The sequence below is a fragment of the Notothenia rossii genome, assembly GCF_949606895.1.
Source record: "Notothenia rossii genome assembly, chromosome: 8".
In the NCBI taxonomy this organism is placed as follows: domain Eukaryota; kingdom Metazoa; phylum Chordata; class Actinopteri; order Perciformes; family Nototheniidae; genus Notothenia; species Notothenia rossii.
In genome coordinates, this window is record NC_136906.1 from 4,349,888 (window position 1) to 4,372,435 (window position 22,548).

A 22,548-nucleotide genomic window follows, 5' to 3' on the forward strand; every position below is an offset into this window, starting at 1 on the left:
GAATAGATTTACACAAACTCACATTGGTTTCTCATACAGCATCTCTGTATAGTATGTGTATTCACTCTCTGTCCTACACGCCTTGTTGGAGCTCCTGCCCCCCCCCCCCTCTCCCTATGAGCCCACTGTGCTCTGATTGGTCAGCTCGCCCACTATGTTCTGATGAGTCCACCACGGTTACAGCGGAACATCAGTGAGTATGTGTTACAATGGCGTTTCTTAGCAACCAGAAAACAACACCAGTAATGACAAACTGATGACAATGCTGCGTGGGGTCTGGGTGCCGTGACGTGACAGTGTCAGCTGGATTACTGGTGTCGTTTCCTGGTTGCTGCTTGGGGTCTGCGAGACAGCGCGGAACTAAGCCTGAGCAAACACACACACACTCACAGCCTGAGAAAAGAGAAAGCTGAGTGAGTGTGTGTGTGTGTGTGAGGAGCTCCACGGACTGGTCCATTTGGTCATCGTTACGTCACTGTGACCAGGAAGGAAAAAAAGTTGAAAAATAAAAATCTCCAACAAGGCGTTCTGGGGCAGCTTAGTCTGCCTCCCCTTATTTTTAATTTCCTCGCTCCTCGGGCTCGGTATCACCGGAAGTTGATTTGTCTGCGCCATCTTGAGTAGCGTCCCAGTGGCCTTATTTGTGACAGAGGACCGAGGAGCGATAACGGAGGAGCGATAATCGAGGAACTACCAGACCATCCTTGTGAAATCCTCAGACACTCGCCCCGCCCCCTTACTGTGTATCGCTCACTGATTGGACGATGCAGCGCATGCACTGACCTGGCTGCCGTCAGACGACCAGCTGTGCGGCGTCATCACAAACGGACGTCGCTTCACGTGACGCTCCGGAGGAAACAACGTCACATTGCTCTTAAAACTAATTTCCCTGCTTCTCGTGGTTTCTTTGCGTCTCTCCATGCTTCCCTGGTGGGAGGGACTAAACGCAGGGAAACGACGCAAGTGAGGAATCAATTTAACCGAAGTGAGATGCAGCTAGAGACAGGTCTTTTCTGTGTTAGAGTTTTACTCCCTACAGGGTGCACTTTGAGGGTTTGTGACTGCACACCGTTCACATATATAACCGGGTAATAACCGGAAAAGCACGACATGGGCACTTTAAATACATTTGAAGAATAGCTACTGATTTGAAAGGGGTGAGATATTTAATTTTCATGAAACAGTGTAAACGTAGTAAAGAACATGAGAACAACAGACAAACAACACAGATAAAGAGCACACAGTTCCTCTCAGCTATCACTCGGTGCTGACGAAGCTCCACAGCTGGTCGCTCACGTCGCACGGAGGTAACGAACACTTGTCCATGTTGATCGGAGTCGCCAGGTCGGGTCCGTAGTGAACTGCAAGAGGACAAAAAACAAGAACGGTCACACAAAATAAAGCCTAAGAAATGTCACTCAAGTTCCCCCCAATCACCATATCTCTTAAAGAAGGCAATATTCAAAATGGCCTACACAGATCAAGGTTTCAAGGCTTTTCTAAATGTACTATGAACTGTGTATAAATATACATCCTGATGGGGGGGCGTCACTTTATCAGGGGTTCATTAGGACAAGAGGAAGCTGACCGTACCTCCTTTTAAGACGTTGGGGGGCGTTTCGTACTCCCACTTGATCTTCGTTATCAGGTAGTACAACTGGGACACAAATCTGTAGAGGGACATGAAATGAAAATACTTTATGGAACTTATCGTGGAATTCCTTTTGTGTATAAAATATCAGAAACTACGTCTAAAAAAAGGCAAAGAGAAAGTCTTCAAACGTCTTGTTATGTTCCACCGACAAATGAATAAGAGCACCACAGACTGCAGATGTTCCACTAGTACATCTTTGTTTGTATGTATGTACAGTACGGCTTTAAAGTAACCCGTACTGTACATACAACCTGCTTTGTTTTTACAAAGATCTCCACATTTACATTTAAAAATATCTTACAATCCGAACCCAAATATGTATATCTTAACAGTAACTACCGGTACATCATTTTTTTTTGCTTTTACTCCAGAATTTCTAGCTAAACCCGTGTTTTGTGTTCGAAAGCTGTAACCGGTCATGGTCGCGGGTCAATGTCGACCCATGATTTATCTCAGTCCAAAGTAATGACTATCATCCAATATTGTTTAAACTACATCATAACTAAGTCCTGTCTAAAGTCAAAGATGAATCTTGATTGGGCCAAATGTGACCCCGAGTGACCCACAACATGCTGCAGGGTCTCCCCAGACCCCAACACCAAATTATACACTTTTTTTATGAGAACTTCAGACTTGGCAAAAATTGTCAAAATCTGTTTGGTAGTGTTTATAAAGCTGATGTGGAAGATATCATGAAGCCTCGTTCTGATAGAAAAAACTAGAGCATAGTTATTATATCATTTTAACTTGAAACGGGTCACCAACATGAGGGTTGAACAAGTTTGGATTAATGTTTTTAAAGTGTGTGGCTATTCCCAATCATTCTGCTATAATGCAAATAATCGTTAGATAAACATAAATTATAATTAGAAATAAAAACATGGATATGAAATAGTTTCATTGTAGCTCAAATTGGCATTAAAATATATATGTGATCTTTGAGAAATATTGCACAAGTCGCTATTGCAAATTCAATCAAATATACACAATACACTTTACAGCTGAATCCGTGGGACTCACACAGCTGAAGGGATGATCTCGGTAGTGTCTTCGTCCACTTCACTGCGGAGAGCCTCCAGCTCGTGTTCATCGTTTCTCAGACTCCCCAACTCGCTCTGCAGAAATCTGGAGGAAAGTTAAGGACTCTAACAAAGACAGGATTACAAAGGACACTGAAAACTGTTCTGGCTCACAGTATTCAAAAAGAACAACAAGAACAACAAGGAACAAGATGTTGTGTTGGGAAAATAGTGAATGTCCTCTTCCAATATGAGTAACATGATAACAAAGGTATCCCAACTGTAGCTGTGTACATTAGGGCTGCACGATATATGGTGTCGATAATCGCAACGATTTAAAACAAAACAAAATCCTTTATTTATTTATTTTGTATTTATTTTTTTAGGACTTGCGATATTAAGTAGGCAAATTAACTCAAACACGTCATGTTACAATTATTTTGCTGCTTGCTACAAAAGGAAAACTCGCGCGGCTCTCATGTCAGGGGTACTTGAGTGAGTGACAGCAAACCACCAATCACAATCAAATCTCCAAAGCAAACGGACCCCGTGATTAAAGGTAAAAACACTGAATGAAGTAGTTTCATGTGTTTCTCCAGGGCAGTTCGGCGCTGCTAACCGAGCTAGCTCAGCTTGTTGCTCTGTAGGGGTGTAACGGTTCACAGACATTTCGGTTCGGAACGTACCTCGGTTTTTAGGTCACGGTTCGGTTCGGTACGTTTTCGGTACAGCAGAAAAAATGATCACAAAACATAACATTTATATATATTTTTTTTTTTGTATTATTATTAAACTGTGAATAATGTATTCACTCAAATAAATACAAAATATAATAAAATAAACATTAAGGTGCAGCATTTCGATGAACTGAAATAATCTGTATTTGAACTGCACTGTACTAGTACCTAAGTAGCCAGCTTGACATTATGACTTGCTTGTCATTGTATTTTCATGTTTTTTTTAAAGAAAGATGAACTTGTCCACATTGCTTGCCGAAAGGGCAGATCTGCTGGCACTAACAATGTCTCCTGCTGTGGAGAACACCCTCTCTAGGGACAGAGGTAGCAGATACAGCCAGGTAGCGCTTTGCTAACATGGCAACATAAGGATATTTGGCTCGTTCTGAACTTTTTGCGAGTGGTGGAGGCTTAAATGCTAGTGGGAGTTGGGTTTGCACTTCAGTCTTTTTTCTTTTGGTACCGGTGATATCCACGTTCGGGGGATGCCTTTTCAAATGAGTGTGAAAGTTTGATGTATTGCCAGCCGCGTAACCAATTTTAGTTGAACAATGCCGACAAGCAGCTTTGGTTCGGTCCACCTGTCTTTGTCCGTCATCCTTGTATGTAACTGCGAAACCAAAATGTTCCCCAACCGGAGACTTCAATGATGCTGGAGGATTTTCGAGCTCAACTTTATCTGCGTTCGCCATTTCGACAGTTCCTCAAATTACTGACTAAATCTGAACGCATCCCTGTGACCAGCTCTCATAGTATGCCTCTCGTCCAATGAAATGACTTACTCGCTCTATGACGCGTTGAACCCAATGTGAGCAAATTATGAACGCTGCGACGCAGCACCTGAGATTGCTTCCAAAAAGTTGTTCACGTTCTCAATTTTTTACATTTGACGTTATATTCGTTCGGTACACATGTGTACCGAAGGGCTCATACCAAATAATTTCGGTACGGGTACGTATACCGTTACACCCCTATTGCTCTGATAACTTAAGATCCAGACGTCCGTGACTAAAATCCTTCATCCGGTTAAATATAGTTAAAAAAATACCAATTGTATAGCATTAAAGTTCAAGAAAGGAGGGTTTGCGGGGAAAAAACCGTTTTTTCCAATATCGTGCAGCCCTAGTGTACATGACAGGATGTGTGATTACCTAGAAGAGCATCAAGACTGTTTGAGGCATATGATAGCTATGTGATTAACATGATGATTCAGCCTCTATGGAGAGAGACATATGACAAGCATGATCATTTCTGACGTGGAGCTAATCTGAAGTAAACATTGAATACTGCTTTCTATTCCTCCATCTTGTGACTGGGTAACTCCCTCTCTTGGATATCAGCATGTGAAGGACACTGTTCAGGAACTAGTTGATGCTCTGTATGTGATGACTCCTTCCATTCTGGAGAGGATCACAGATACATGGATCCTGAGATTCAAGCTCAAGCCGGAGACCAGTGATTATTAAACATTTAAAGTATTCAGAAAAATACATAATTTTGAGAAAAAGTCATAATTTTTTGAGAAAATCAGGATTTTGAGAAAAATTCAGGATTTTGCAGAACAGTAATACTTTTTAGAGAAAGTCAGAACTGGACGAGGAAGTCAGCATTTTGATATTATGAGAAAAAAAGTCTGAATGTTGAGAAAAAGTCCAGATTTTGAAAAAAAGTCTGGATTTTGAGATTTTGAAAAAAAGTCTGGATTTTGAGATTTTGAGAAAAAGTCTGAATTTTGAGAAAATGCTCTGTATGTGATGACTACTTCCATTCTTGGGAGGATCATAAATGGATCCTGAGATTGGAGATCAAGCCGGTGACGAGTGATACTTTTCATGTTGTTTATGAAAGGATACTGCAGCTCAGAGTCGGTCATCTGGCTCTTGGCGCTGCCCTTCCTCAGCTGATCCTCCAGAATCTGAAGCTCCTCCTCCTTCCGGTTCTTCTCCTCCTCCATGTCCATCAGCCTCTGACCTGCAGCCTCCTCCACCTGAGACACATCTGGAAGGGGGGGCGGCAACAAAGATAACATTTAGGATGAAGATCAGAGGGACTGGTGGAGTATTGCTCCGTATAGATTTTGCACATTCCTGCTTAATGTCACCTCTTAAAAGCTCACATGTATAGTGAAATATGGCCCACAAATTAAACTAGTGCTCGTCTTATATTGTACCACACACTATTCATGTTTCAGTAAGCACCGTTTTTAAAGTTGAAGACATTTTCTAACAAATGTAAGTTGATAAGAAAAAAGCCAAATAACTTATTTACATATCAATCTTGAAATATACCCTTCATATTTCCTCTTATGATCAGCAATCTGAAGCTTCTGTTTTAAGGAATGAGCTGCCAACACAATACATGAAACCCTCTGGAGAGCTGATGTACAGCATTTTCAAGAATCAAGAATCAAGAATCATTCACCCACATTTGATTGATTTTGCTGACTCATAAGTGAACTTATCCATCACACTATCCACTGAGCCACAGCTTCCTTGCACTTTTCCTGTCCCATTTTATTGGTATTACTTGCACTATTTTAACTATTGTATCTGTTTGATAGTGTTGCTCTGTTGTGACCTAAGGTTTTCATTGATATATCTACACTGTAGCTGTGTACACATTGTGGGGGAAACTTCTGTGTAGCAATGCAGGAGGAGTCACCGACTCAAAGGAAACACGGGGAGAGCTGGAACTTTGATGTCAAACACTGATGGGTTTTTTTGGAGCCTCGGCCGGAGAATTCACAAAACAAGTCCAAGAGCCAGAGGTTCTGACTTCACGGTAGAGTTGCTAAGTGTATTCTGAAGAACTCTACCCCAGAGCCATGTATTTAGCTAGTTCAGAGAGAAGAATCAACATTGTGCATAACAAGATAGAATGATAACACCTCTATCAGCTGACGCCATCAGGCAGGAACAGGGAGACAAAACACAGAGCACAGCAGCCAGGGTTACAGGTGCGTGTGCTCAGTCAGGACAGAACTGATACACTGGGTCAAAGTTATGGGCCTTGGAAAATATTTCCCTAACACACATGAAACTAACTCGTGGTGGTGACTTGCCTTTTAGAATCTGCGTCACCAGCCTCTTGGTCTCCACTTGTTTGTCGAACAGAGCCTGGTGTGCCTCCTTCACTTGGATCAGTTTCTCGGGCTGGCTGCTGCTGTTGATGAACGACACCAGAAAGTCCCCCGTCTCCTCCAGGTCCTGGAACTTATGACTCTGAGCCATGGTGGGGACAATGCTTCCTGGAAAACACAGCAGAAAAGATGGTGATTAGTCATCGAGGCTGGCTAATAATCAACAACAACAACAATAAAACAAATCAAACATGATAAGCAATCCCCAGCGATGGAAGAATTATTCAGATACAAATCAAAGTTATTTCAGAAGGAGAGGAAATACCGTGGTGTAGAAATACCACATATCAACTAATATAACAACAGTATAATGTTCTGTTGTATTGTGTGTTTGTTGTAGTTGGAAAGTGTGCTGACAAGGATGTATATAATGAACCAGAAATATATCTATATATACATTTCAATGAATAAATAACATGTCCTGTAAATTTAACACTACATTGTAGTAGGAAAAGTATGTTGACTTCTATAGATTCAGTTATATTGTCGTAGGCACAATAGCTACAGCGTGGTCGTTGACAATGAAAATATATAGTCTTCTTAAGAGTCCTGCAATGCAACACAAAAGTAAAAGAGAAAATGAATCAAGTAAGTTGCAGGACTAACAAAAATATGTAACAGCATGTACAAATAAATACGGTTCATTGTCGCGGCCTTAAGACAAATTAAGTAACGTTAGAACAATACATGAAATATTTCTGTTGTGACACGAAGAGAAAACCCTGAAATACCAAACATTTACCACCAAACTGGACTTAAACTCATTTTATTTAATGTACATTACTTTCCAAACACTGACCCTTTACCTGACATGCTAATGTAATGGAAAGCAACATCAAAAAGGTAAATAAAGTGTCTAAAAAATCTCAAACTCTCGCTGTGTTTTGTATTATTGTTTACAACGGATGTTCCAACGGATAGCTAAACTATGATTTAATGACACAGACACACAACATAATGCTACAATAGTATAATCGACTGTTTAACTAACTTGTTATACCAATGTTTAAGGAAAATATGAGGTATTTATTGTTAAAATAAAGCAGAAAACTTACAGTTTGTTCCTGAGATTCAAACTGAAAGTGAGCGCGCCTCTTCTGCTGATTCTTCTTCGTTGGTTATTGGGCGGAAATACAGCAGCTTTTAACGTGCACGTGCACAGCGCCCTCTGCGGTACAACAGGAGTTATTAAACACTCACTGAAAACAGGTGGGAGAAGTATTCAGATCTTGTACATCAGTAAAAGTAGAAGTACTCAGATATTGTACTTGAGTAAAAGTAGAAGTACTCAGATATTGTACTTGAGTAAAAGTAGAGGTACTCAGATGTTGTACTTGAGTAAAAGTAGAAGTACTCAGATCTTGTACTTGAGTAAAAGTAGAAATACCAGAGTGTAGGAATACTCTGTTACAGTAAAAGTCCTGCATTCAAAATGTTACTCCAGTAAAAGTATTATCAAAATATAGTGAAAGTAGCGACAGTAAAAGTAGTCATTGTGCAGATTGGTTCATTTCAGAATAATATATATGATATGTTTTATAATGATTGATCATGAAAGTGTTCTCAAAGCTGGTAAAGGTGCAGCTAGTTTGAATGACTTTGTATACTGCAGGGTAGCTGGTGGATTTACTCCAGGTGGAACTAAAGTCTGATTTCACATCATTCATCCAGATCTGTAAAGTAACTAAAGGGATTAAATACATGTAGTGGAGTAAAAGTACACCATGTACCTCTGACCTCTGAGTGGAGTAGAAGTACAAAGTAGCACAAAATGGAAATACTGAAGTACAAGTACCTCCAAAATGTACTTATGTAAGTCTACTTAGTTAACATCACTGCTTTTAAAAAGGTGCCATGATTATTCAGTCAGTTTATTTTAGCACACAACCTCAAGAGGAGTTTTATACCTGAAGGATTTATCAACATTCATCTTGTTTACACATCATAGAGGTATAAAAGTGAATAGCTTCTGTCCACCTGGTTCAAACCATGTAGGAATACAGATGATGGCTCACACATCTGCTTTAAATCAGCTATAAGAAGACACAACAGCAAAAAGATACGTGAAAGAAAATTGAAATCTCAAGAATTGTCAGACATCAATTTGTATCTGCATGTTTATTACAGTTAACGTAAGTATAAACAAATCTCAACATATGGAGCCACTATTCAAAGTCTTATATCTTTTCAAACCAAGTTAAATTTGAGGGTGTGAAACTACAAACCTGAACCAATTTTCACAACACTTTTAACTCTTAGAGCACGAAAATCTATGTCATTTCCAGAAACAAAATGTCACTGCAAACGTTATCTGCAGGTATCTAAACACAACGCAGCGAGAGGAATCACTTTAAATTGTTTATTTAACTGCAAGCCTTAAGAAACGGTTATGTAAAAACACAAAAGATGTAGTCATTTAAATTTTTTAATTGCCGTACATTTTGAGGGTGTGAAATGTCTTCAACGCTAAGAGCACAAGACTGTACTGCTGGGATATTTCCAAGATGGCGTCTCGCTCCTTGCCCATCTTCTCCTGGTCTGAAGAACAGTTTCTTGGGGTTCAGCAATCACTTTATCCATACATTGTAATCTTAACTGCAAGCCTAAACAAACGGTCCAGTAAAAATTCGAAATATGTAGTCATTATTTAAAGATTCGTACATTTTGAGGACGTGAAATGTCTTCAACGCTGAGAGCACAAGACTGTCCTGTTGGGATATTTCTAAGATGGCGTCTCACTACTTGTTTTTCTGCTTGTCCATCTTCTCCTGGTCTTTGCGCCTCTGCCGGCCGAGCTGTCTGAAGAACAGTCTCTTGGGGTTCAGGCCGTACGCCTTCAGTCTCTGTTGGCTGAACTCTCGTCCTCCGATCCTCACCCCGGCTAATCCTCCCGATGAGGGGCGCCGTCCTGCGGAGGATTTCAGCTTCGCCTTCGGCCATTTTGTCCTCTCAGTCCTGTTCCTCACCTCCACAGGTTTCTCTGCAGCGGCGACCTGACTCTCCTCGTCCTGCTTCATCTTTTTCTTGGGGATCAGAACCTCCTCCTCTTCTTCGTTGTTGTCTCCTGCTTCTTTGAGAGTTACAAGAGTCTCCCCGGTGGAGTCCATGATGGAGGTGGACTCTCCATTTTGGTTCTTCAGAGGAGCCGTTCCCTTCTTCCCGACCTTGTTTTTAGCGTCCTCCAGCTCTTTAGCGTCCCTGTAGATCAAAGGAAGAGACATATTGTTAGATAGCTCCAAAAACCTGGACATTAGTCAGCTTTTTATCACTTCCTGTTGCCTCACCTGGAAGGCAACGTTTCTTTGAATGCATACATTTGTTTGTTAGCCTGAAATAAGGTCTTTGATTAACACAAGCTGAAGAGATTTTATAATTTGGTTATACGACAAAATATGTAAGTAAATACCCCACTGGTGAATTTCAAAACAGCGGTTGCTAACAAGTGTCTAAATGAGACGACTTAATGTCATCACGCCCAACATTAGCTGCCTTTAGCTTAGCGGTGGTGACGTGAAGTCATGTGACCGTGCTGTAGTTCCTTTATAGCCCAACATTAGCCGCTTTTAGCTTAGCGGTGGTGACGTGAAGTCATGTGACCGTGCTGTAGTTCCTTTATAGCCCAACATTAGCCACCTTTAGCTTAGCGGTGGTGACGTGAAGTCATGTGACCGTGCTGTAGTTCCTTTATAGCCCAACATTATCTTTTAACTTCAGAAATCATAAAGTGGTGTTAACATGTAGAGAGATTATCATGCTGAACTAAACATGTAGGTATGATAAACGTTTGTTTGACACAGAGATTATTTTCTCCAAAATGTCCTCTCCATGCTGAAGGGACCAGGGAGATGCTAACTTCCAGTCGGCCATCAAATCTACGTCACAGTTGTAATATAAAATACACTTACTCAGAATAGACGGAGCTCAGGATTTCTTTCTTCCTCTTCACATTCTTGGCCTTGATCTTATAGTTATGCAAATCACTCGACTCCTCCTTGTCAGACCTAACAAACAAAGAGAGAATGAGTAAAGGGCATCCTCTGAGACAACAGAACATGTGTGAATTGAAAATGAACAGCGGTCGTACCTGAACATGCACGTCTTCTTCAGAGACGCCCACTGGTTCAGCTCCGTATCGTCAGCATGTAGAATCTGAGGGAGGAAACGGAGACTTTGAGACACATTTTTTAAAATCCTTGTCTGGACTCCTGTAGAGTTTTGAGATGTGCAGCTGTTTGGTCTGCTCAGCGAGAAGATTAAGTGCAGATCATTCCCTGGTCAGAGCTGCTCCCGGAGGAACACAATACCAGATCAGTCACTTCTAACTCATCATAGCAGCGCCTTCAGCAGCAGACAGGGAGAATGTATTCTATCAATTGTTTTCATTCACCTCTTTTCAACGAAAGCTGTTCCACGGTTTTAATCAGTTGCTCCATCGCAAACCATTTGTAGTTTCCATAGTAGTAAAACTAAAGTATTGAGCTTATTGGATTCAATCCTTGCTATCGATTAGCCAGAATTGCTTCAATGGCTACTGAGGTGGAAACTCCACACTTTAATCACCTTCTGGTAAGAAATGAACAAATACAAGTTTAAACCAAAGTCTATTTCCAGCTGGACGGACAGATAACCTGCACCACTGATGTAGCACAAGGATCTGACCCCATTACAGCAGACAAACAAGCTCTTTAAACAGGACAAGACAAAGGAAAGGGGAAGGTCTCAGCTAGAATTTACATTACAGGCTATTGAAATGTTGGCCTGACGGGCGAAACTTGCATATATGCTAATTACCAACTTAACATCCATATGATGATTGCCTGACAATGGTCAAGGCGACACCCTGAGAACATTTAGTAGGAGTGAATTTAAACTGTTAGAAAATCAACCACAGATATACATATTTATATATATATATATATATATAAATATCGACTTATGATACATCTTCATGATAGCTACAAGAGAAACCTCACATCATGTAATCCTGTATTTATGGCGCTGTGTTGCTAAACATGTTTGGAAACTGCATGGCGTTGTTTCACAAGATGAACAAAATGTATTTCAGTGGAAAAGGGGGGAATGATGTTTAACTTCAATTGGTTGATAAAAAGCAAAGACCAAAATATGTAATTTCTTCTCCAGGGTTCCAAGTAGGAAGAAGATTAATAACTCTTAAGGAGTTCCGAGGTCCATTTCAGTCATTCAGGTTTTTATTTTCAAGCCAGTTTGGCTGTGTTGAATGAATACAGCTCAAACTTGCCAGAGGATATTATTTTATAATTGTATTTTGAATTGTCGCATCAGTTCCTTAAATTAGCCTCAAATGGCTAAGCTACACAAAAACCGACACATTTGTTCCAAACGGGCAAAAAATGCCCCATTGAAAATGATTTTTTTGTAGTGCTGATGGTCTCACCTCCTCCGTGCTCAGGCCGAAGTCGTTGGGCAGCACCTGTCTGTAGCGGAACCTGCAGGGGAGGTCGTCGATGATGTCCTCGTAGTCCAGCTTATAGTATTCATCCAGGTACTGCTCGAAGCTCTTAGACTCTGAAACACAAGCAGCTGTCAGTCAGAGAACTACAGGAGGACGGTTTGTTTTAAAGGTCGTCTATTATACTGTTTATCAATATATCACAGGTCTCAGATATATCCAGAGCCTGTCTCTGATTGGCTGAAACACCAAACAGATCATTGCAGCATTACCCATAATCCCCTCTGTTTCAGCCCTGTTTCCAAAGTGCTGATTCTCTGTCTGTTACTTTAGATGAAAATAAGGAGCCCCTCCCCACGCCCCTCTGGGAGACATTTGGTTACAAAGAACTCAATGGAGCTCTAGGAGGAGATTCAGGTGATAAGGTGGGGGGGGGGGGGGTTACCTTTGTTGCTGATTGGCTAATGGTTACACAAGACAAAACATCGTTATGACATCATCAAGTGGCCAAAATCTGATCAGCTCATTTTCAGACATGTTTTTATAGAAATGGATCAAAAAGAGAGAGAATCTTTGTTCCTGAAACTTTCAGAGTCTCTTTCCACAGAGGGGACACGTGTTGATGTAGAAGAGACATGAAGAAGAGGGGACACATGTTGATGTAGAAGAGACATGAAGAAGAGGGGACAGATGTTGATGAAGAAGAGACATGAAGAAGAGGGGACACATGTTGATGTAGAGGAGACATGAAGAAGAGGGGACACATGTTGATGTAGAGGAGACATGAAGAAGAGGGGACACATGTTGATGTAGAGGAGACATGAAGAAGAGGGGACACATGTTGATGTAGAAGAGACATGAAGAAGAGGGGACACATGTTGATGTAGAAGAGACATGAAGAAGAGGGGACACATGTTGATGTAGAGGAGACATGAAGAAGAGGGGACACATGTTGATGTAGAAGAGACATGAAGAAGAGGGGACAGATGTTGATGAAGAAGAGACATGGAGAAGAAGGGACACATGTTGATGTAGAAGAGACATGAAGAAGAGGGGACACATGTTGATGTAGAGGAGACATGAAGAAGAGGGGACACATGTTGATGTAGAAGAGACATGAAGAAGAGGGGACACATGTTGATGTAGAAGAGACATGAAGAAGAGGGGACACATGTTGATGTAGAAGAGACATGAAGAAGAGGGGACACGTGTTGATGTAGAAGAGACATGAAGAAGAGGGGACACATGTTGATGTAGAAGAGACATGAAGAAGAGGGGACAGATGTTGATGAAGAAGAGACATGAAGAAGAGGGGACACATGTTGATGTAGAGGAGACATGAAGAAGAGGGGACACATGTTGATGTAGAGGAGACATGAAGAAGAGGGGACACATGTTGATGTAGAGGAGACATGAAGAAGAGGGGACACATGTTGATGTAGAAGAGACATGAAGAAGAGGGGACACATGTTGATGTAGAAGAGACATGAAGAAGAGGGGACACATGTTGATGTAGAGGAGACATGAAGAAGAGGGGACACATGTTGATGTAGAAGAGACATGAAGAAGAGGGGACAGATGTTGATGAAGAAGAGACATGGAGAAGAAGGGACACATGTTGATGTAGAAGAGACATGAAGAAGAGGGGACACATGTTGATGTAGAAGAGACATGGAGAAGAGGGGACAGATGTTGATGAAGAAGAGACATGGAGAAGAAGGGACACATGTTGATGTAGAAGAGACATGAAGAAGAAGGGACACATGTTGATGTAGAAGAGACATGAAGAAGAGGGGACACATGTTGATGTAGAAGAGACATGAAGAAGAGGGGACACATGTTGATGTAGAAGAGACATGAAGAAGAGGGGACACATGTTGATGTAGAAGAGACATGAAGAAGAGGGGACACATGTTGATGTAGGAGAGACATGAAGTGGATTTTTAAAATAGGTGAGCATTAAGTGTCAGGAGGTTGAGAGAAACTCACGAGGGTCAAACACCGGCTTGTTCTGCGTGATGACTTCTGCAAAGTGAGACTTTCTCCTCTTTTTGCCCGATTGTGGCAAGTCCTCTTTCTTCATCGTCTTCCTCTCCTTCTTCTTCTTCTTCTTGGAGGCCGTCTGCTGGCTGGGGTCGTAGTCTGCATCCATCTGGTTTAACACGGGAAGGATGGAAGAGTTTCTCTCAGATCACACACACTTTGTAATATCCCAGGATGAAGGAGGGTTATATTGAAAGTTCAGTTTACTCACAATGAAGTTGTCATCGTCGCAGTGCGGCCCAGAGGCGTTATACTCTCCTTCCTCTTCACCACCACCATCCTTTTCTCTTTCCTCCCCAGTCCACGTGTCCCAGTTCCAGTGTTCTGCACAATCAACAAGCTATGGGTTACATCTCCAAACTGCATAATCTTGAAGTCAAATGTAAAACCTTTTATCAGACCCTTTCCATACATGTTAAGACCTCATCTCCACTTGTAGTTCTAACCGGTTACCTTGGCGACACACTTTACCTCACATTCACTATATACAGTATTGATTGTCCTTCCTCCTTATCTTCCAACCATTTGCGGTATTTCTGGAACTTTAAGTATTTCTGGATCTTTAAGTATTTTTGGAACTTTAAGCATATTTGGAACTTTAAGTTTATTTGCAACTTTAAGTATTTTTGGAACTTTAAGTTTATTTGGATCTTTAAGTATTTTTGGAACTTTAAGCATTTTTGGAACTTTAAGTTTATTTGGATCTTTAAGTATTTTTGGAACTTTAAGCATTTTTGGATCTTTAAGTATTTTTGGAACTTTACGGTATTTTTGGAACTTTAAGTATATTTGGAACTTTAAGTATTTTTGGATTTTTAAGTATTTTTGGAACTTTACGGTATTTTTGGAACTTTAAGCATTTTTGGATCTTTAAGTATTTTTGGAACTTTAAGTATATTTGGAACTTTAAGTATTTCTGGAACTTTAAGTATTTTTGGAACTTTAAGTATTTCTGGAACTTTAAGTATTTTTGGACCTTTGGACCCTTTCCATACATTTTAAGACCTCATCTCAACTTGGGAGTTCTAACCGGTTACCTTGGCGACACACTTTACCTCACATTGACTATATACAGTATTGATTGTCCTTCCTCCTTATCTTCCAACCATTTGGACGCAGACTTGCATTTCCCCATAACGATGTTGCTTAACAACCGACGTAAACGGACCTGCATGCTATCGAGCAGTGAGCGTGCGATGTCCTGTTCAGATTAGTGTTGCACGGTGTACCGATACTTGAAAGGCACTGCGATACCCTGCCGTTAAAAACTTTACGATTCCTCAGTTTCGGAAGTTGACAGTGAGGGCAAGCCTACGTACACCACGAGGCCTGCCTGTAAGAAATGTATTAATTTGATTTAATACGAATTCTAGTCATTTTTTTATTTATTGTTCTCATTGTTTCAAAGTTTGTGTTCTGGCTCTGGTTTGAAATAGAGCACAATAATTACATTTAAGACCTTTTCCCTTTTTTAAGAAAAGTATCGAAAAAGAATCGGAATTCTTGACTTGGTATCGAAACCAAAATGTTGGTATCGTGGCAACACAAGTTCAGATGAGGTCAAACCCAACGGGATGCCATAAATAAACGACACACCTACGCAATGATTACATTCAGGCAGACTGTAGAATACAACCTCTTTGGACAATTTATATACTTATTGAAAACAAGCTACAAAATGTAATATCTTGGAAAATGCCGTTTAATAGCCTTAATTTTCAATAAATTGATTTATCAACTTGCTTGTACTTTTTAAGACCCGCGGACTACCCTGGATAGGTAAAACACAGAGTTGATTATTGCAAAGAATCAATAGGAAATTAAACATGTAGAATTACTGAGATGTGTTTCTTGCTGCTACATTCAAATCCAAGCAATCCCTTCTGATTCCTTGCAAACATAACAGGATCAACTTTACATTTTGAGTGAATAGAAGCACTAACGCATTGAAATGAAGCAGGCGTCTCAACAAAAGAAAGACTTACCCTCAAGTTCCTCATCGGCTTCAAACTGAGGCTTCTCGTCCTCTGCTCCTCCGTAGTACTCATCCCCGAAGAACTTCTAAAAATGGAAAGAAAATAGAATATATTTGAGTTGAAATGTCTTAAAACTGATAAGTTGAGTAGCATGCAGCAGACACGTTGGCTGATTTAAAGCTCTGCACTGACACACAGCTGCTCACTGACTTCATGTAGCACAGGTCTGATTAGATTAACTCAACACACCTGTGTGAGTGAGTCAGAGAGCTCAGGTGTTACACTAACGAGATCCAGAGACCCAGCAGGAGGAAGCCTTCTCTACTGAGACAGGTCCAAATGTCTTTCTCTTAAAAAGCCCATTTGAATAATTGCTAAACCCCGCCTCCTCTGTTACTGTTGATATGCCAATCAAGCTCTCCATTCTCATCCCATATATTCACAACGACAGATTGTGGCTCTCCCCAAAGTGTCGAATGAACCCTGATTGGTCAGAGGATGCTTCCCTCTCCCAGGATGGACAGATGTGCAATAGATGTCTTTGCACAATTTAACAAAACAAAAGTAAAGAAGGAGCATGGTTATTGTATTCAAGTGTGGAGCTACGTATGACACGTGGCTGACATTTCTTTTAAACATTTAGACTTGACCTGCTAAACCGTAAAGCTTATTGTCCTTAAAGTAGGACAAGCAAGAGAAGCAGTTGGATTTATATTTCGCTACGTGTTTTGTAAGCATGTTTCCCTTGCTTTATCAAGGCTTTTTAGGACAAAAACTCTATTTTTGGCAAACCTAAAACGTGTTCAGGTAACATTGGAATGGGGTTGGTTAACCGTGAAAATCTACGTAAAATAAAAATAAGATGTGCTTGATTAATCCCAATTTGGGAAATGTTTGATTTTGACATGAGATCAGGACAGAGCTGGTGTAGTGATACTAAACTCTGATTACATTCAGGAAACCAGCTTCCATTTCCTATCATCAACAAAAATAGTCCTCTAGGATTTAGAGATAAGGTTTGTTTACGGCAAGTAGTGTGTGCCATCACTTGCAGCTTACGTCCGGGCAGACCAATCACAATATTTGAAACTCTCCTCATAATATTCAGTGTAACATGTATTCATGTATTTTTTCTTTTAATGTTTATTTGATTGAAATCAGGACGGCAGAAAGCTTACACATCTTCCGGCGCAGACTGAAAACTCATCTCTTTCGACTCCACTTCGAGCGATAGAATTACTAACAAAGCACTTATATACTAATAAAGGACTGACTTATCTATAGCCAGTTGAGTAGCACTTGAAATGTTTGGCTCTATGAAACCTGATGTACTTATATGATTCGGTTTTCTTTAAGTTTGTATCTTCCTGGTCGAATGCACTTATTGTAAGTCGCTTTTAGAGATGTCCCGATCCGATCACGTGATCGGGGATCGGAGCCGATCACGTGATTTTCAAAAGATCGGGGATCGGGATTTATTTATTTTTTTTTTTAAATACTTTTTTTAAAATTTTGTATTCAATATTACAAAACAAAAATGCCCATGTTCAAGTCTTAAAGTCACCCTGATGCCTTAGTTTTGGTTTCAAATTACAGAACATCATGTATGTGTCGCTTCTTCGGGGCTTGTTTTCATAGACCTGCTTATTTCTCTCAAATCTGGCAACAGAGTGGGCGCAGTGTCTAATTGTAGCAGTAAGCTAACGAGTACTGACAAGCTTGATTTAGTTTTGATCCAATGCTGCACAACTGAACTGATCCAATGCTGCTGTGAAAGAAAGAAGCTGTATCCATGTTGGATAGAATATCCAATTTAAATAAAAAAATAACCTTAAGGGACAACTGGAATGCTTTTTTTCTTTTTTTTCTCTTAATGCATTGCATAAAGATCGGATCGGGAAAAACCGGTATCGGCAAATTGTTAAAATCAAATGATCGGAATCGGATCGGGAGCAAAAAAAGGTGATCGGGACATCCCTAGTCGCTTTGGGTAAAAGCGTCAACTAAATGCAACGTTTGCTTTTAAAAAGCTATTTTCTTAATGTCTTTCATTTTTGTAAAGTACTTTGAATGCCTTGTGTTGAAAGGTGTTTTCTAAATTAGGGTTTTTGTATTTTGTTTCCAAATGTTTTTACATCGTGTATGAGGGTTTTCAGTCTGTGGCTATAAGGATGGTTTTATTGTCTCATGCTTTTACATTAGTTTCTTTTTGTCCCATCGGTTTTGTCTAAATGTATTCATGTATTGATGTACAGCACTTTGGTCAACTGTTGTTTTTAAACGTGCTAAATAAATAAAGTTGGATTGGATAAACTTGCCTTACTTTGTATTCTTTGCACACTGAAACCTCTCGTGTAGACCCACCTGCATGAGCTGGTCGTGCTGCCCCGGATCAAAGTCCCCCTTCAGGTCGCTGTGACTGAAGGCCAGCTGCTCGTTGCCCGTCAGCTCCTGCAGCTTCTTCAGCTTCTCCATGATCTCACTGCGCTTCAGGTTCTTCAGCTGCTTCAGCTGCTCCTGCTTCTGCTCCTTCTCCTGAGGAGGGGTGCACCGAGGGGGCAAAGGAAGAGCAGAGAGAGAGAGAGGGGGGGGGGGTATTAGATTCAAGGTTCAAGGCTTTCATTGTCATTTGCACACAGCTACAGTGTAGTTCTCATCCTGTACTCAAGTAAAAGTAAAGAGGCTTTGAAATGTACTTCAGTAAAAAGTACCCATAACTAGCAGCTGTTTTAAAGAGTACCTGACCTCCCTTTATATTAATAGAACAATAATGTCATTGTTAGCTAATGAATGTTTCCATGCTGAACAACGGCAACATGACAACGTTTCCATTGGTCCCTCTTCTTTAGAGAAGACCAGGAAATGATGGATACACGGATCGTGTTCAAATCAATAGGCACGCAATGACTCTAAATAATAATGATCACGCCACCAAACACACATTCAGACTAAAGGAACCAGCCTGTTTGGAAAATGTAAGAAGTAGACAGTACAGGTATTTGTGTTCAACATGTAAGAAGTAGGAAGTACAGGTATTTGTGTTCAACATGTGAGAAATAGAAAGTACAGGTATTTGGGTTCAACATGTAAGAAGTAGAAAGTACAGGTATTTGTGTTCAACATGTGAGAAGTAGAAAGTACAAGTATTTGTGTTCAATATGTAAGAAGTAGAAAGTACAGGTATTTGTGTTCAACATGTAAGAAGTAGGAAGTACAGGTATTTGTGTTCAACATGTAAGAAGTAGAAAGTACAGGTATTTGTGTTCAACATGTGAGAAGTAGAAAGTACAGGTATTTGTGTTCAACATGTAAGAAGTAGAAAGTACAGGTATTTGTGTTCAACATGTGAGAAGTAGAAAGTACAAGTATTTGTGTTCAATATGTAAGAAGTAGAAAGTACAGGTATTTGTGTTCAACATGAGAGAAGTAGAAAGTACAGGTATTTGTGTTCAACATGTGAGAAGTAGAAAGTACAGGTATTTGTGTTCAACATGTAAGAAGTAGAAAGTAAAAAGTCATCAGAAAAATAAGTAGTGGAGTAAAGTACTGATACCAGAGAAACATGTACTTAAGTACAGTAACAAAGTATTTGTACTCCACTACTTCCCACCTCTGTATATATGTAATAAGAGTCATACTGGAGAGATCAAGGGATTTTAACCTTTTGCTTCCTCTCCTTCACTTCGTCCCTTTTGAGTTTCCTGCTGTCGTCCTTGGTCCTCACGGAGGTGGCGATGCTTCGCGGGTACGTTTTGACCCGCGCTGCGTCCGGCTCTTCGTAGCGGAAGTTGTATTTCCTCTCAAAGTCCTCCTGACGCTCCAGGAAAGACTCGCCTTCCTCCTCAGAGTCCTCCACGTCATCCTGCAACACCTCCTCGTAGGTCGGGATCCTGAACGCATCAGAAGAGATCGTATATTAATAGAGTGGTGCAGGAATGAGTCCTTAAAAGGTCCCCTATTCATGTCTCTTCTACATCAACATGTGTCCCCTCTTCTTCATGTCTCTTCTACATCAACATGTGTCCCCTCTTCTTCATGTCTCTTCTACATCAACATGTGTCCCCTCTTCTTCATGTCTCTTCTACATCAACATGTGTCCCCTCTTCTTCATGTCTCTTCTACATCAACATGTGTCCCCTCTTCTTCATGTCTCTCCTACATCAACATGTGTCCCCTTTTCTTCATGTCTCTTCTACATCAACATGTGTCCCCTCTTCTCCATGTCTCTTCTACATCAACATGTGTCCCCTCTTCTTCATGTCTCTTCTACATCAACATGTGTCCCCTCTTCTTCATGTCTCTTCTACATCAACATGTGTCCCCTCTTCTTCATGTGTCTTCTACATCAACATGTGTCCCCTCTTCTTCATGTCTCTTCTACATCAACATGTGTCCCCTCTTCTCCATGTCTCTTCTATATCAACATGTGTCCCCTCTTCTTCATGTCTCTTCTACATCAACATGTGTCCCCTCTTCTTCATGTCTCTTCTACATCAACATGTGTCCCCTCTTCTTCATGTCTCTCCTACATCAACACGTGTCCCCTCTTCTTCATGTCTCTTCTACATCAACATGTGTCCCCTCTTCTTCATGTCTCTTCTACATCAACATGGGTCCCCTCTTCTTCATGTCTCTTCTACATCAACATGTGTCCCCTGTTCTCCATGTCTCTTCTTCATCAACATGTGTCCCCTCTTCTTCATGTCTCTTCTACATCAACATGTGTCCCCTCTTCTTCATGTCTCTTCTACATCAACATGTGTCCCCTCTTCTTCATGTCTCTTCTACATCAACATGTGTCCCCTCTTCTTCATGTCTCTTCTACATCAACATGTGTCCCCTCTTCTCCATGTCTCTTCTACATCAACATGTGTCCCCTCTTCTTCATGTCTCTTCTTCATCAACATGTGTCCCCTCTTCTCCATGTCTCTTCTACATCAACATGTGTCCCCTCTTCTTCATGCCTCTTCTACATCAACATGTGTCCCCTCTTCTCCATGTCTCTTCTACATCAACATGTGTCCCCTCTTCTCCATGTCTCTTCTACATCTACATGTGTCCCCTCTGTGGAAAGAGACTCTGAAAGTTTCAGGAACAAAGATTCTCTCTCTTTTTGATCCATTTCTATAAAAACCTGTCTGAAAATGAGCTGATCAGATTTTGGCCACTTTATGATGTCATAACGATGTTTTGTCTTGAGTAACCATTAGCCAATCAGCAACCAAGGTAACCCCCCCCCCCCCCTTATCACCTGAATCTCCTCCTAGAGCACCATTGAGTTCTTTTTAACCAAATGTCTCTCGGAGGGGCGTGGGGAGGGGCTCCTTATTTTCATCTAAAGTAACGGACAGAGAATCAGCACTTTGGAAACAGGGCTGAAACAGAGGGGATTATGGGTAATGCTGCAATGATCCGTTTGGTGTTTCAGCCAATCAGAGACAGGCTCTGGATATATCTGAGACCTGTACTATATTGATGAGAAACAGTAGAATAGACGACCTTTAAACTGAGCAATGAGTCAGCATCTGATCACATACCGCTCATCATCGCCCTCATCTTCCTCCTTGTAGCCCTTGTTGAGGACGTAGTCTCTCAGGAAACATTCCTTATCGTCCAACTCCGGGTCATTCCAGTAGTCCCTTAAGTATTTCTGTCCCAACACAAAACTCTCATTACTGAGCAATCCTCAAAGATTCAACAGTCAAGGCTTAGCAGCTACAGAGTAGATATGTGAATATAGGAATAGAACAGTGCAAGAGAATGTGTTGAGATGTGCAGGTCTATATGCAACTGAATGGAATATGATATATAGATACATAATTAGCACGATGCAAACAGTTGTTAAGAAAAATAAAAAGATGGACGACTCTGTAAAACTATTTAACTACATCGTACACTGAAGTTGAAATGTGATCCAAAACTAAAAATTTTAACAAAATAAAAAGTGAATGTGTGTTATGGCCTGTGGAATAGGGCTGCTCAATTAATCGTATTTTAAAATCGTGATTACGGCTTGCAACGATTACGAAAACAACGTAATTGAAATAAAACGATTTTTTTTTTTTTGTTTTTTTTTTTTTTTTTCAGTTGAGTTATACTTAAAGTTCAGGGTAATCAATTGTTAAAAACATACTGTTCAAAAAAATTTCTCCAATAAATGGATGTTTTCAAAGTCAATGAATAATCGCAATTACAATTATTGACCCAAATAATCGAGATTATGATTTTTGCCATAATCGAGCGGCCCTAGCGTGGAATGTAACAAACATGTGTATCTTACAGTTAGTCTGATGTGTCACACTCACCAGGTCCTTCACCTCCTCCGGTCCCTCGAGGTCAGTCTTGTCTTTCAGCCACTCCACAAAGTCTTTCTCCTCTTTCTCCTAAACACAGAAGCAGAGAGGTGATCCTGATCTGTGGGGCTCTTAGGTCGCATTCACACCTAATACTCCGCTTCTCACCAGACGACAGTTTGTTACATTCTTTCATTTTTCAGAAGGTTCGGTTTGCGTTCACACTAGGGCTGTCCCGAATACCATTTTTCAGGCT

General features: G+C 40.6%; 2 protein-coding genes across 2 annotated transcripts in view; both read right to left on the bottom strand.

The window, feature by feature from the left end:
• Window positions 1-1,147: 1,147 nt before the first annotated feature.
• On the bottom strand, window positions 1,148-7,704 carry spc24 (SPC24 component of NDC80 kinetochore complex). The gene is made up of 6 exons (XM_079642509.1): window positions 7,605-7,704; window positions 6,472-6,657; window positions 5,264-5,408; window positions 2,675-2,779; window positions 1,594-1,670; window positions 1,148-1,361 (listed from the first exon to the last, which is right to left on the bottom strand). Exons 2-6 carry the CDS (start codon window positions 6,638-6,640, stop codon window positions 1,258-1,260), a joined length of 600 nt encoding a protein of 199 aa, XP_079498635.1. The 5' UTR covers window positions 6,641-6,657; window positions 7,605-7,704; the 3' UTR covers window positions 1,148-1,257.
• A 1,190-nt stretch (window positions 7,705-8,894) lies between these two features.
• The window catches only part of kri1 (KRI1 homolog), a 28,343-nt gene continuing 14,689 nt past the window's right edge, over window positions 8,895-22,548 (bottom strand). The window contains exons 15-25 of the mRNA XM_079642217.1: window positions 22,305-22,382; window positions 21,537-21,649; window positions 19,661-19,889; window positions 18,364-18,534; window positions 16,009-16,084; window positions 14,235-14,347; window positions 13,970-14,132; window positions 11,966-12,096; window positions 10,634-10,698; window positions 10,455-10,550; window positions 8,895-9,747 (exon numbers count right to left, since the gene is read on the bottom strand). Of these exons, the coding sequence (XP_079498343.1) occupies window positions 9,288-9,747; window positions 10,455-10,550; window positions 10,634-10,698; window positions 11,966-12,096; window positions 13,970-14,132; window positions 14,235-14,347; window positions 16,009-16,084; window positions 18,364-18,534; window positions 19,661-19,889; window positions 21,537-21,649; window positions 22,305-22,382 (1,695 nt within the window). The 3' untranslated portion in view covers window positions 8,895-9,287. The remainder of the gene's footprint in view (window positions 9,748-10,454; window positions 10,551-10,633; window positions 10,699-11,965; window positions 12,097-13,969; window positions 14,133-14,234; window positions 14,348-16,008; window positions 16,085-18,363; window positions 18,535-19,660; window positions 19,890-21,536; window positions 21,650-22,304; window positions 22,383-22,548) is intronic.

Coding starts and splice junctions, on each gene's coding strand:
- spc24 (XM_079642509.1), bottom strand. CDS start 6,640: ATGGCTCAGAGTCATAAGTTCCAGGACCTGGAGGAGACGGGGGACTTT. Junction 2,780..5,263: donor ATGACCGACTCTGAGCTGCA/GTATCCTTTCAT, acceptor ACTTTCCTCCAG/ATTTCTGCAGAGCGAGTTGG. Junction 1,671..2,674: donor GAGATCATCCCTTCAGCTGT/GTGAGTCCCACG, acceptor GTCCCTCTACAG/ATTTGTGTCCCAGTTGTACT.